This window comes from Stenella coeruleoalba (genome assembly GCF_951394435.1).
Source record: "Stenella coeruleoalba genome assembly, chromosome: 1".
In the NCBI taxonomy this organism is placed as follows: Eukaryota; Metazoa; Chordata; class Mammalia; order Artiodactyla; family Delphinidae; genus Stenella; species Stenella coeruleoalba.
Window position 1 is genome coordinate 17,352,303 of NC_137169.1, and position 13,713 is coordinate 17,366,015.

The window sequence follows — 13,713 nt, forward strand, 5'->3', positions numbered from 1 at the left end:
TCAGCCCACGCTGTTCACCAGCCTTGGGCTCTTGTGACGGGGTGAGGGGTACTTTACTCGGTGCTGACGGGTTTTGCCCCAGAATTTACCCCAACCTGATCTCCATCTCCCCCTCCCCCAACTTCCATCACCACCCTTCCCCAGACCCCCTGCACAGGGCAGGTAAGGGCCCAGGTGTATTCACATTGCTACACACACACATACCACACACGTGCACACACACACACACACACACACACACACTACACACAGATACACACACCACACCACACACACGCGCGCACGAGTAAACCCTTCTTCCCTCCCTGTCTCCCTCCCTCCCCTGTTGTGCCCAGACCTGTGCCTTTGCCCCATGTGGGACCTGCTGGGGGGCATGGTAACTGCTCTGGGCTCCTCAGGCCAGGTGAGCCCGGCTCTAGGTCACAAACATTTGCACTCAGCTGGCTGGACTCCAGTTTCTCTCCAAATCCACAATCCAGTGCCCTCCAGTTCTAGGAATCTTAAGATTGTAAACGACTAGGCTTTTAGTATTCCACACCCTGCAGAGTCTAAGATTCTTTATGATTCTGAGATTCTACAATTCTATTTTCTTAAGATCTAAGATTCCCAGCTTGAGATTCTGAGAGTTGGAATTCCATCGCCCCTCAGGCCCTCCTGGTTCAAATCCCCACGCCCAGGATCCTACCCCAACTCCCAGCCCCCAGCCCCGCCCCTCTCTCCAGTGTCCTTGTGCTGCCCAGACTGGGGCTCCCGTCCTGGGCAGTGGGGAGAGGTCACTTGGCACACGGGGCTCTGCTTTTCTCCACCACAGTGTTCAGTGTCATTGACATTAAATCCAGCCAGGGGGTTAAGGAGTGGGGTGGGGGATGCAGATGACTGGGGCATCTCACGCCCAGGGTAGCTGCTATGTGCAGACTCTCCCCAGCTCTGGATGAAAATCTTGTGAAGCACAAACCCCAGGATCCAGGTGGTGCTACATGGGGTGGGGGAAGGGTGGCTTCTGTGCCCAGACCCTGACTGTGCTCCCAGTCTGATGGCAGAGACACTGCCTCTGCCCTCGGGGAGCTTCCAGAGGATGGAGTAGGTGTGCCCTTATCCTTAGGGAGCCCCAAGTATCATGGGGGAACCACAGCCCTTCCCTGACCTGCTGGGGGAGACTAGACCAGCCCAAATACATGCCCTCCACGCCCACCTGTCATTCTCTGCTTTCCAGGCCCCCCCTCGGCACCAGTGAATCTGATCTCCAGCGTGAATGGGACTTCTGTGACCCTGGAGTGGGCCCCTCCACTGGACCGGGGCGGCCGCAGTGACATCACCTACAATGCCGTGTGCCGCCGCTGCCCCTGGGCCTTGGGCCACTGCGAGACGTGCGGGGGCAGCACCCGCTTCGTGCCCCAGCAGACCAGCCTGGTGCAGGCCAGCCTGCTGGTGGCCAACCTGCTGGCCCACATGAACTACTCCTTCTGGATCGAGGCCGTCAACGGTGTGTCCGACCTGAGCCCAGAGCCCCGCCGGGCTGCCGTCGTCAACATCACCACGAACCAGGCAGGTAGGCGGAGACGCCCGTCCCCAGCTCCCGGGCCCTTTGTCCCCCCTGGCATCCGAGCACTGCGCGGACTCGCTGTGGCGTTTGGGCAAGCGCCTGCCTCTCTGGGCTCCGCCTTCCTCACCAGGACTCTGAGCTACAGGCTTCGCGCCCTTAGAAAAGTAAAACATGTTCCATAAGTGGAAGGAAACCAAAAAGCACAGAGGCAGGCTAGCATGACCATCCCAGGCCTGGGTTCTAGAATTTTCCCTCTCTGCCTCTGTCTCCTCCCTGTTGTAATAGGAGTAATCATACCTGCTCTGTTACTGAGGCTTAAATGAAGGAACTGAAAATGCTTAGCCCGGTACCTGGCCCACGGTACGTGCTCAATAAATGTCATTAAAATATCAAATCACCCTGATGATCATTTTCCAGAACAGCTGCCACTGCTGCCCCTGGGATGGATTTGGTCAGACTGGTCTGGACGACAACCACTTATCTCTCTGTTTCTAGCCAGTTGTTGGACTGAAGTTAGCCCCTTTCTTTCCAAATTCTGGTGCGTCCTGCCTGTCGAGTGGCAGCCTGACCCGAGGGCCGCCTGTGGCAGCTTCCCTGTTAACAGCGCCCCTAGCACGTGCCCTGTGGCTCCCCACCCCGTCTCCTCCCAACACCACGCAGGCCTGGCTCAGTGACTCCCTTCCCACCGTGTCACAGAGGAGGAGCTGAGGCCCGGAGCCAGCCAGGGTCACCACATAGAAGCGGCAGGTCAGGATTCGAACCCAGGTCTGCCTCACTCCCAAGTGAAATAGGCTTCCCAACCCTGAACCCAGGGCACCCCGTCCCTGACGCCAGGGCTTCATCCTCCCAAGAGACCCTCATTCCTCTGGCACCTGTGGAGCACCTGTGAGATGCCAAGCTCTCTGCTCAGTGCTAGTGACGCAATGAGGACTAGGCCCTTGTGCGTGGTGCCAGGCCCCACCCCTGCCCACGTGTCTCTGGGGTGGCCAAGACAGGTGTCCGGCTGGTCAGGGGTGGAGGGCGGAGCAGAGAACCTACGGCACTCACACTGCTCCGTGTGCTCCATCATTAAAAAGAACAGCCTCGGGCTTCCCTGGTGGCGCAGTGGTTGAGAGTCCGCCTGCCGATGCAGGGGATGCGGGTTCGTGGCCCGGTCCGGGAAGATCCCACATGCCGCGGAGCGGCTGGGCCCATGAGCCATGGCCGCTGAGCCTGCGCATCCGGAGCCTGTGCTCCGCAACGGGAGAGGCCACAACAGTGAGAGGCCCGCGTACCGCAAAAAAAAAAAAAAGAACAGCCTCCCGTGAGCCTGCACACCCTTCCAGCCACGAGACTCCTTCACTTACATGGAAGCTTCCTTAAAGAGCTGTCTTGCTCACACATTTGCGTCCTCTCCTCTGTGGGCCTCTTCGGGCACCTCCAGTCGGGCGCCTTTGCCCACCTATCCCCAGAAATTCAGTTTGCAGTGGGCACTCCACCCTCCCACCCCCAGCTCTTCTTTACTCCTTCTTGGAGTACTTTTCTCTTGCCTTCCATGCCCAGCCCACCCCCCACTTTCCATCCAGCTCTCCGGCCTGTCCTTCTCCATCTCCACCAGCCCCTTCTCTCTGCACAAATTCCCAAAAGCTGGAGGACCCCAGGCACGTCCGGACCCTCCTCTCTTTCCTACTTACCCAGCTCCATCTTGCCAGAGTGACATTATCAGGGCCCACGGCTTTGAATTCCACCTTCGTGCTGATGTCCCCCAAGTGTGTCACCAGCACAGGCCTCTCCCCTGAGGTCCAGCTGCCCACTCCCATCTCCACTCGATGTGTTTCAGACACACAGCACCCCCAAACCAGCCCCTTCCCCAGGCCCCCATCTCAGGACGTGGCACCCCTGTTCGTGGGGTTACTTGAGCCCCAAACCCAGCCGTCATCCTTGGCTATCCCTCCCTCGTGCCTCGTCCACCCACCAGCCAGTCCCACTGGGTCTCCCTTCAGCGTGACCCCCTCCACACTCCGACCCCTCCACCCCGTACACACACGTGCCATCGGTCCTAGTCAGCTCAGGCTGCCATAACACATACCACAGGCCGGGGCTTAAAGCACAGACGTTTACAGCTCACGGCTCTGGAGGCCGAAGTCCAAGGTCAAGGTGCCGGCCAATTTGGTTCCTGGTGAGAACCCTCTTCCTGGCTTGCAGACGGCTGCCTTCTCGCTGTGTCCTCACATGGCAGAGAGAGAGAAGGAAAGAGAGAAAGAACTCTCTGGTGTCTCTTCTTAGAAAGGCATCAATGCCCCCATCTACACCTCATTATCTCCTTAAGCCTCCATCTCCAAATACTAACGTGTTGGGGGTTAGGGCTTCAGTAGACGAATTTTGGGAGGGGGACACAATTCAGTCCATCTCGTGTTGCCTGGACAACCCTGCACCATGATTCAGGGGACCCATCAGACCCTCCCCTGCCCACCTCCCCAGCCGCACCCCATCCACTGTCGCTGGGCTCTCTCCCTTCCAGCCACACTGGCCTCGGGTCCTCATCCTTGGACACACCATGCCCTTCCCTGCCCTGGGCCTTGGCCTTGCCTCTCGGTCGGAATGACGTGCTCCTCCCCGTGACGTTCCCCTCGCTGCCTCCTTCAGTCCTCGGTTAGCTGTCCCCCCAGCCTCTGGGAGGCCCACCTGGACCACCTCAGCTGAAATGGCCCCGTTCCCTCCTGGGCCCCTGCAGACGTAAGGTTCTCTCCATCACGGCACCCTCTTCATGTCTTTCATGCACCTAGCATACCTGTAATTATGCATTGATTCGTTTTCTTATTAACTCTGTCTCTCTTAACTAGACCATAAGCTCCTTGAGGGCTGTCTTGAGCACTGCAGTATCCCCAGGTCCTAGCCCACTGCCCAGCACGTGGGAGTCATTCAGGAAATTCTAGGGCGATGATGCAGTGGACACCCACAGCTCTGGGCTGGGGGCCTGGGGCAGACAGCAGCCCTGAGCAAATGCGGGAGGTCTGTCCTCAGAGACCACTTGCCCCTGCCCCTCCCCAGGCCTCCCCGTAGCCTGTTCTCTACACCCCCCTCCTCCCTGGAGCCCTCTCTGGTGCTCCACCCTGTTCCATCCCACCTCTGAGCCCCAGCCTCCCTCTGTGTCTGCCCCACTCACACAGCACCTCTTGCCTCGCAAATTTTTTGGTTTTTAAGAGGCACCCATGTGTTCTAGCACTGGTGTCTGTCCCACACGTACAGTGGTCTTCTCTGAGCCTCACCTCCGCCTGGCAGCTGGTGCCCAGCAGCTTCACTTTCTGGGTGGAGAAACTGCCCGGAGGTAGTCATGGGCCCAGCCAGCAAGAGACGGGCCGGGTTGTGAAGCCAGACCTGATTCCCAGGCTGGTGGGCTCTCCCCTGTTCCACACCCTCCAGCTTAACTGTGGAGTCGCTTCTTAATTTTTCATGTCAGCATCGTCCAGCAGCATTTATTGGGCATCTGCTATGTGCAGTCCCTGCCTCGGGGAGCTCCCACGTGTGCCAGAGAGATGGGATGCCCAGTTATGAGGCCAGAGCTGGTCACATGGGGCAGGTGGGGGGCACGGGAGGAGTAGGGCAGAGTCGGAACTCGGGTGAGCAGAGGGGAGGGCTGCGGCTGGAGGGGTCAGGGAGGACGGGGTTGCAGCTCTGAGGGCAGTCCCTTCGGTTTGGCTGTGGCTGGGTCGACATCCGACCCTTCCCAACAGACTCACCTCAGGGGTAATTGCACTGAGCACAGGAGTGGGGGAGGGAATGAGCAAGGGGGCGAAAGGGTGACCTAGTGTGACTTCGAGAATACTTGAGCTCACATGGGCCTCAGGCTCAGCTCATGTCCCTCCAAGCCCAGGCAGTGAGGGCGTTGGTTCCCTTGATTCTTCCCCTCCCTTCTCCTTTTCTTCCTCCTTCCTCAGTGCTCCTGAGAGCATGCTCCACACCAGGCGCTGGGCGGGGGTGGGTGACACGGAGACAGAGACATCAGGTGATGGGGCCTCAGGGTCGACAAGTGCGGCTGCTTGATGGGGCTGGCGGGGGTCCAGCATGCTTCCAGTGGGTGGGCTTGGCCAGAGAGGAGGAGGAGACAGTGGAAGTTGCGGGGTCAGGCCTCATCTGGGTCAAGCCAACCCCGGCATCCCAGTTGGGAGCCAGGCTGTGCCACCCCCAGATAACTGACCAGGGTGGCAGCCAGTGATTTGCCAGGAGGAGCAGAGGGTACTGGCTCTCCTGGGGCGGCGGCAGGACAGTTAGCAAGGTGAGCGTGGCCCAAGCCAGCATACCTGGGCGGGGCCTGAGGAAGGAGCAGACAGAGGCCCTTCCCCATCATCACCCGTCCACCCATCTGACCTGACCGAGCTCCCTTCCCTCCCCCTGCCCCAGCTCCGTCCCAGGTGGTGGTGATCCGCCAGGAGCGGGCGGGGCAGACCAGCGTCTCGCTGCTGTGGCAGGAGCCAGAGCAGCCCAATGGCATCATCCTGGAGTACGAGATCAAGTACTACGAGAAGGTACCCACAGGGAAGGGAGAAAGAGGGAGGCCACCAGGCCAGGGACCCTTGGCTGACCACCCCTCCCACGGGCAGGACAAGGAGATGCAGAGCTACTCCACCCTCAAGGCCGTCACCACCAGGGCCACCGTCTCGGGCCTCAAGCCGGGCACCCGCTACGTGTTCCAGGTCCGAGCCCGCACCTCGGCTGGCTGCGGCCGCTTCAGCCAGGCCATGGAGGTGGAGACCGGGAAACCCCGTGAGTGCAGGGAGCGGGGAGGCGCCAGGGCCAGGGCCAGGGTCGTGGTGGTCAGAGGAGGGGAACGAGTGCATGCTGAGCTGGTGTGTGGGCCAAATCAGCATTTTGACAGGTGAAAAGACAGGCTCAGAGAAGGAAAGTTACACGCCCGAGGTGACAGAGCTCGTCACAGCCCATCAGCTGCAGGCTTTCCCCGAGCATCAGCGTGACTTGCAGGCATCATGGTGCCCTTTGCTAGCAGGACTACCTTATAATCGTCCCAGAGACCCTCTAGTGAGTTGGCAATATCTACATCCCCATTTTACAGGTGAGGAAAATGAGGGTCAGAGCAGTAAAGCGATTTGCCCAAGGTTACCCAGCAGAGCAAGACTTGAACCTGGTCAGCTTGGGGACAAACTCTGTGCCCTTCCCCAGTATCATCCTGCCCTGCACCCCCTGCCTCCAGAACAGCGGTTCCCACAGTGTAGTCCAGGACCAGCAGCAGCTGCAGCCCCTGGGAGTTATCAGAAATGCTGATTCTCAGGCCCCACCCCAGACCTTCGGAAGCAGAAACCCTGGCGCTGGGGGCCCAGAAATTTTGGGTTGATCATACCTTCAGGGTGATTCTGAGGCACATTGAAGCTTGGGATCCCCCTGCCCCCATCTCCAGCCAGTTGGGGTCTTCTCCTATACTCAGCACCCTCCAGGGGGGCAGTGCTAAGACAGATGGTTCAAGGCTGACTTGATGACCTTCCTCAACCTGGCACCCCCTTGGCACTTGTGTGTCTCAAGTGCTCTTAGGTCTGATACCATGTTGAGACCGCCCGGGTAGGAATCCTGCCCGGCTCCATCCCATTTGCTGTGTGTCCTTGAGTAAGTTCCTTGAGTTCTCTGGGCCTCGGTTTTCTCATCTGACAACTCACGATAATACTGGGTTATCCCTGGAAGGGATGTGGGTTACTGGCTGGAATGTGCAGCTCTCGGTATATTCAGCTTTGTCGCTGTTACAGTAACGGGCAGGACAGGCGTTTCTGGACTCACACTACAGGTGAGAAAGCTAAGGCTCAGAGAAGTCTAGTGACTCTGCCCAGGTTACACAGTCCCAGGAAGTGGTGGCACCAGGTTGGAAAGCAGGATATTGAAGGGGAGACTTGTAGAGGGGAGGGTGGGGCAGAGGAGGATGCGGCCTGCGCCCCAGCTCTGGGCTGGCTCACAGCTGAGGAGGCTGCCGCCGGGCCCCGGGAAGGCCGCCAGACCTCTGGCCCTGAGGCCAGGGCTGAGTGGCTGGCCCCCTAGCCTGCTTTCCCCCCACAGGTCCCCGCTACGACACCCGGACCATCGTCTGGATCTGCCTGACACTCATCACTGGCCTGGTCGTGCTGCTTCTCCTGGTCATCTGCAAGAAGAGGTGGGTGGTCCTGGCCCCTGGCCACCCCAACCCCCTCCCCTGGAGCACTGTGTCTCCTGCCTGTCCCCAGCCCTGCTGAGCCAGTGATCCCCTGTGCCTGGGCTCACTGACAGATATACCTGTTCTTCCTTCCTCCTTCTTGGGACGCTTTTCTCTTGCCTTCCATGTCCGGCTCACCCCCCACTTTCCATCCACCTGTCTGGCCTGTCTTCCATCTCCTCCAGCCCCTTCTCTGCACAAGTTCCTGAAAGCAGGAGGGCCCCAGGCTGGTCTGGGACCCTTTTCTCTTTCCTACTTACCCAGCTCCAGCTCTCCCGAGTAACCTTATCAGGGCCCACGGCTTTGAATTCTGTCTTCGCGCTGACATGCCCCAGGTGTGCCCCCAGCACAGGCCTTCCTCCTGAGGCCCAGCTGCCCAGCCCCATCTCCACTCGGATGTGTGTCAGACACACAGCACCCCTAAACCAGCCCACCGACTAAGAGGTGTCAGAAGTGGGACAGGACCCAGGTCTGTTAAAACTAAAGACCGTGCCCTTAGTTACTCTCCCCCTCCCACTCTGTTCCAGAGGAAGGTGGTGCGGGCTTAGGGTCCCACTCAGCGAGGATTGGAAAGAGCATCCGTAGATGGAGAAACTGAGGTCCAGGGAAGGGAAGGCGCTTGCCAAGGTCACACGGCGGAGCTGGCCTCAGAAGCCTCATCTCCCAGCCCCTCTACCCGGGGTGCTTTCGTGTAAAATTGAGCTAACAATGCCATGGACTTTGCCGTGAGGGCCAAGTGGACTTGATTTTGTAAATTATATGGTGTTTATAAGTGTCACAGTTCAGCTGGGTTGAGAGCCTGAGGTTGGGACTGCCCCCCTGCAGGGGCAGGGACTGGGGTGGCAGAAGCTGACCTGAAAGGGGAAGGGGGGTAGAAGGGAGGAGTTTGGACGTGTTCCTGAACGGGGTCAGGGCTGAAACCAGGGACAGTCCACCCTCCACAGGCACTGCGGCTACAGCAAGGCCTTCCAGCACTCGGACGAGGAGAAGATGCACTATCAGAACGGGCAGGGTGAGTGCAGGGCCCAGGGATCTGAATGCAAAAGCGGAGGTCACAGTAGGACCCAGTGCTGGTTTGGGGGTGGCGCAGGTGGGAAGGGGAAAGGCGCCCACAGAAAAGACTAGAGCCCCAGAGAGAGACGGCAGGCTGTCACAGAGACCTGAGACCCCAAGGTGCAGTGCTGTGCAACTTGCCTGGGTTTGAAGAGGATGCTACGGACCCTCTCTCTCCCCAGGCAAATGCACAGATATTGGCATTCACGCACAATTTCACATACACCTTTGGGGGGGTCATATACTCTTGGACAAGAACCCCTGCTACAAAGAACTTTTTCAGGACCCTGCAGAAACCTCAGAAAACAGGGCAAATATGGGGATGCCTACCTCAGTGCCCCACTTCTTTGCCCACGGCAGAATCAATCATGGTACTGATTCCCGTGGAGCCTGAATGCGGTCTCAGAATCCTTCTTAACACAGTCTTCTAGAGACCCGCTTTCCATCAGTCTGAGTTGGCACTGTGATGTGACCTTTTTTGGTCACATTCCTACCCTAGGACAATTGAGGAAGGTCTTAAGGACCCTAAAAGTAACCCCAGAAAAATGACAGACAGGCTCACAACTCACGAGAAATCCCAAAGTCCCCTAGAGAGCTCAGAGCTACTCCACAGAGGCCCTGCTTACACGTGGCAAGCACTTATTGGGCACCTGTTTGCCACCACATCCTGGGATTCCCGGAGACACTTCTCACTCCACCACCAGTCCCGTCCCAGGCCCAGGGAATGCTGGGAGAGAATGTCCTCATGGAGCCCACCGATGGCCCTTCTCTCCTGGCCCCTCAGCGCCTCCACCCGTCTTCCTGCCCCTGCACCACCCTCCGGGGAAGATCCCAGAGCCCCAGTTCTATGCAGAACCCCACACCTACGAGGAGCCGGGCCGGGCGGGCCGCGGTTTCACCCGCGAGATCGAGGCCTCTAGAATCCACATTGAGAAGATCATTGGCTCCGGTGAGCTTCAGGGATTGTGAGTGTGGGGACATCACAGGGGGTGCCCAGGGGAGGGACACCCAGTGCAGAGGGACGGGGGAACCAAGATGCCCGGCATGGCCAGACACTCGGGTGTGTGGGGCTGGGAGAGTGCAGAGTCTGGGGTGAGGGGAGGAAGGTCCCACCGCCCACCCCCTGCCTGCCCCACCTGGGTTCACAGGAGAGTCCGGGGAAGTCTGCTACGGGCATCTGCAGGTGCCGGGGCAGCGGGACATGCCCGTGGCCATCAAGGCCCTCAAAGCCGGCTACACGGAGAGGCAGCGGCGGGACTTTCTGAGCGAGGCATCCATCATGGGCCAGTTTGACCACCCCAATATCATCCGCCTTGAAGGTGTCGTCACCCGTGGTAGGTGCCAGGCGACAGCAGCCTCACCCTGCAGGGCCCCTTCTGCTGCATCCCCAGACCACCCTGCCCTGCCCCATCCCCCTGGCTCAGATCCCCAGATGACCTGGCACGGAAGGGGGCCCAGAGCCTGGAACCCCAGTGGAAACCCTACGTTCCCTGGGGCCCTGGGTGCTGGCCCAGCTCCTGGCAGCTCATAGCGGGGGCGGGGGGGCATGTTCCTGATCCCCCCACCAAGAGCCACCTCCTCCCCGGCGCCGTCCCCAGGCCAGCTGGCAATGATCGTGACCGAGTACATGGAGAACGGCTCTCTGGACACCTTCCTGAGGGTGCGTGCCCCGCCACTCCTTTCACCTGGGCCGGGGGAGGGAAGTTCAGTCTGGGTGGTGGGAGATAATGAGAGACCTCCAGATACCCCCTCCTCCCCAGAGCTTGGACCCAACAGACCTGGGGAAGGCGAGCCAGGTGTGGGGAGGGGTCTTAAAGGTCAGCCCATCAAACTGCCTTTCAGCCCCCCATCACGTGGAAGTCCCTCTGCTGCACGGGTCCTGCTGCCCTGTCCTGCACACAGGCTAAGAGGGGTGCCTCTGTGGGGACCCAGGGCCTCAGTCAGCTGGGAGGCATGGCGGGTGGTGGTGGAAATCCCTAGATGCCCAGCCCTCGCCGTGCTGTTCATCTGCTGGGTACTCTTAGGCACAGGGCGAAACCTCTCTGGGCCTCCATTTCTCCTTCTGCAAAGTGGATGACCAGTCACTGCCACCCTACGTACCTCTCAGGGTTGCTGTGAGTGTAAATGAGACGTGAGAACAAACCTTAAACAGCAATATGCTTCCTAAGCAGTGAGGCACTTTGTAAACTGCAAAGAGCCTTCCTGAAGCCCAAGCCACGTCCCCCTGCAGACTCACGATGGGCAGTTCACCATCATGCAGCTGGTGGGCATGCTCAGAGGAGTGGGCGCCGGCATGCGCTACCTCTCGGACCTGGGCTATGTCCACCGCGACCTGGCTGCCCGCAACGTCCTGGTCGATGGCAACCTGGTCTGCAAGGTGTCTGACTTCGGGCTCTCGCGGGTGCTGGAGGATGACCCCGACGCCGCCTACACCACCACGGTGCGTAGCCCACACCCCCTTTCCAGCAGGCCCTGGGATGGAGCCCCCCACGTGTCATTAGGGAAGTTGGACGTTTCAGGGTTGCCTTCAACCTGGGGCGAGTCCTACCTCTTCTCTGCACCTCAGTTTGCACCAAAGCTTTCCCACCTCTGCTCTGTCACTAACTGGCTTGCGGAGATACCAGGGCCGGTCCCCCCATCACTCACTCACTAGGATTTTTGGGGAGAGTTGGCATCTCTCTGAATCGCCTCCACTCCACGTCTGTCTCTAACGTTTGACTAAAACCCAGCATTTTCAAAATGTGTTCTGGGGGGATTTGGGCTTCTCTAGCAGTGCTTTAGGGGCTGCCTTAAGGGTGGAGGGCCTCCACCCCTGCCTCTGTCAGGACCTTCCCTTAGGATCTCGCCCACTGAGACTCCAAATAAGGTTTCACTTAGAGAAAGGATTTTGTGACCAAAAAAAACCCCTCCAGGGGAGCTAGAAAATTACTAGACCACGTTCTCCGAGCTTCATCACTTGTTCAGGCATCAACCTGTTGACTGATACTTACCGAGCATCTACTGGGTGCCAGGCCCTCCACCCACTGTCTTTTGTTCAGTCTCCACACCAGCTCCATGTGCAGGTCTCCCCCATCAGAACAGGTGCTCTTGGAAGGTGGAGGCCGTGTCTCTCCAGCCAGCCTTCGAGTTTCCCAGCCCAGATCCCTGCCTTCAGCTCCCTGACGAGCTGGGGAGAAGCTCTCAACACTCGTGTGTCCGTCGCAGGGAGGGAAGATCCCGATCCGCTGGACGGCCCCCGAGGCCATCGCCTTCCGGACCTTCTCCTCGGCCAGCGACGTGTGGAGTTTTGGGGTGGTCATGTGGGAGGTGCTTGCCTACGGGGAGCGGCCCTACTGGAACATGACCAACCGGGACGTGAGTGCCGGAGCCTGGCTGGGCAGAGGCGGCCGGGGCCTCGGAGGGAAGGGCCGCTCCAGCCCATTGCCGTGTTCCCCCCACAGGTCATCAGCTCCGTGGAGGAGGGGTACCGCCTGCCCGCGCCCATGGGCTGCCCCCGCGCCCTGCACCAGCTCATGCTTGACTGCTGGCACAAGGACCGGGCCCAGCGGCCTCGCTTCTCCCAGATCGTCAGCGTCCTGGACACGCTGATCCGCAGCCCTGAGAGTCTCAGGGCCACGGCCACTGTCAACAGGTGCCTGGCGCCCACCCCAGCTCCGCCCACCCCAGCTCCGCCTGCCCCAGCTGCCCTCCCCGCTTGCCCTAGACAAGGCCCAGACTTAGTCCAGGCCTTGGGATGGCTCTGCCCTGACCCCTGGACCAGACCCAGCCTGGGCCTCTGACCCCTGTTCAGAGCTCTACTTCCAAGCCTGTGGTCTAACCCTTCAGACCCTCCTTGCCACTGCTGAGCCTAGATGGAGCCTGAGTGGCTGGCGCCAGTGTCTCCTGGCAGACCACTTACCAAGGGCCCCTGTGCCTCAGGTGCCCGCCCCCCGCCTTTGCCCGGAGCTGCTTTGACCTCCGCGGGGGCGGGGGTGGCGGCGGGGGCCTCACCGTGGGGGACTGGCTGGACTCCATCCGCATGGGCCGCTACCGGGACCACTTCGCTGCTGGGGGTTACTCCTCTCTGGGCATGGTGCTACGTATGAATGCTCAGTAAGTGGTGGGCCCCTGGGGACGGGAGCAGGGGGAGAGGCCAGAGGTGGAGCCGCTGAGGATGGCAGCTCCAGGGATGGGTGTGTCCCCGTCTCCACAGCTCCCAGACTCCCAGGTCAGCACCGCCTTCCTTTACAGGGATGTGCGTGCCCTGGGCATCACCCTCATGGGCCACCAGAAGAAGATCCTGGGCAGCATCGAGACCATGAGGGCCCAGCTGACCAGCACGCAGGGGCCCCACCGGCACCTCTGACCAAACCGAGCCAGGCCCGGGTCATGCCAGCCGTCAGAGGACTCGCAGGGTTGGCCACCCCAGGCCTCTGTCCCTCCTCCTTGACTGCCTCCCCCTCAGGTGCCAGGGAGGCCAAGGACTCCACCACAAGACCTGGAGTTATCTGGGGTCAGGCCACCTGGGAAGGGACCTTTGGTGCCCAGGAGGGAGGGGACACCTGCCCCCAGGGCAGAGGGCCTTCTCTTTCCCAGAGGCTGGAGCCTCAATGCCACTGAGCCCAACGGCGATGTCGCTCACCTGCCTCTGTGTGTGTGCGCGTGTGTGTGAGGGTGCCTGTGTGCACGCACTCACATGCTGTAGGGGTGTGTTCTCACGAGGTCACAGGAGCCCTTGTGAACACGTGTGATCATGTGTGTGTGTGTCCACCCACGAGGTCCCCCATGGATGTGTGCCAGTTATGGTGAGTGTGCTTATTCGTTAATGCTGGGGGCACGTGTGTGTGACTGTGGATGGCATGTCATGAATGAGGATGCGTGTCACAGCGTGAGGATGCGTGAGCAGGGAACTCGGTGTGACGCTGCCCATCAGCTGTGGGCCCAGGTCCCAGCACCCACAGGGACTGGG

The 13,713-nt window shown here is 60.0% G+C and overlaps 1 protein-coding gene across 2 annotated transcripts in view; it reads left to right on the forward strand.

The window, feature by feature from the left end:
* Positions 1-13,360, forward strand: part of EPHA8 (EPH receptor A8) — a gene marked incomplete at its 5' end in the record, with an annotated part of 34,281 nt that extends 20,921 nt beyond the window's left edge. The window contains 13 exons of one of the 2 annotated variants that reach the window (XM_079918670.1): positions 1,214-1,549; positions 5,924-6,048; positions 6,124-6,286; positions 7,562-7,673; positions 8,657-8,724; positions 9,550-9,714; positions 9,914-10,099; positions 10,364-10,425; positions 10,996-11,205; positions 11,970-12,119; positions 12,206-12,396; positions 12,684-12,857; positions 12,996-13,360. In XM_079918670.1, coding sequence (XP_079774796.1) covers positions 1,214-1,549; positions 5,924-6,048; positions 6,124-6,286; positions 7,562-7,673; positions 8,657-8,724; positions 9,550-9,714; positions 9,914-10,099; positions 10,364-10,425; positions 10,996-11,205; positions 11,970-12,119; positions 12,206-12,396; positions 12,684-12,857; positions 12,996-13,110 — 2,057 coding nt within the window. In that variant the 3' untranslated portion in view covers positions 13,111-13,360. The remainder of the gene's footprint in view (positions 1-1,213; positions 1,550-5,923; positions 6,049-6,123; positions 6,287-7,561; positions 7,674-8,656; positions 8,725-9,549; positions 9,715-9,913; positions 10,100-10,363; positions 10,426-10,995; positions 11,206-11,969; positions 12,120-12,205; positions 12,397-12,683; positions 12,858-12,995) is intronic. The other variant, XM_079918671.1, reaches the window with a different exon arrangement.
* Positions 13,361-13,713: the final 353 nt, after the last annotated feature.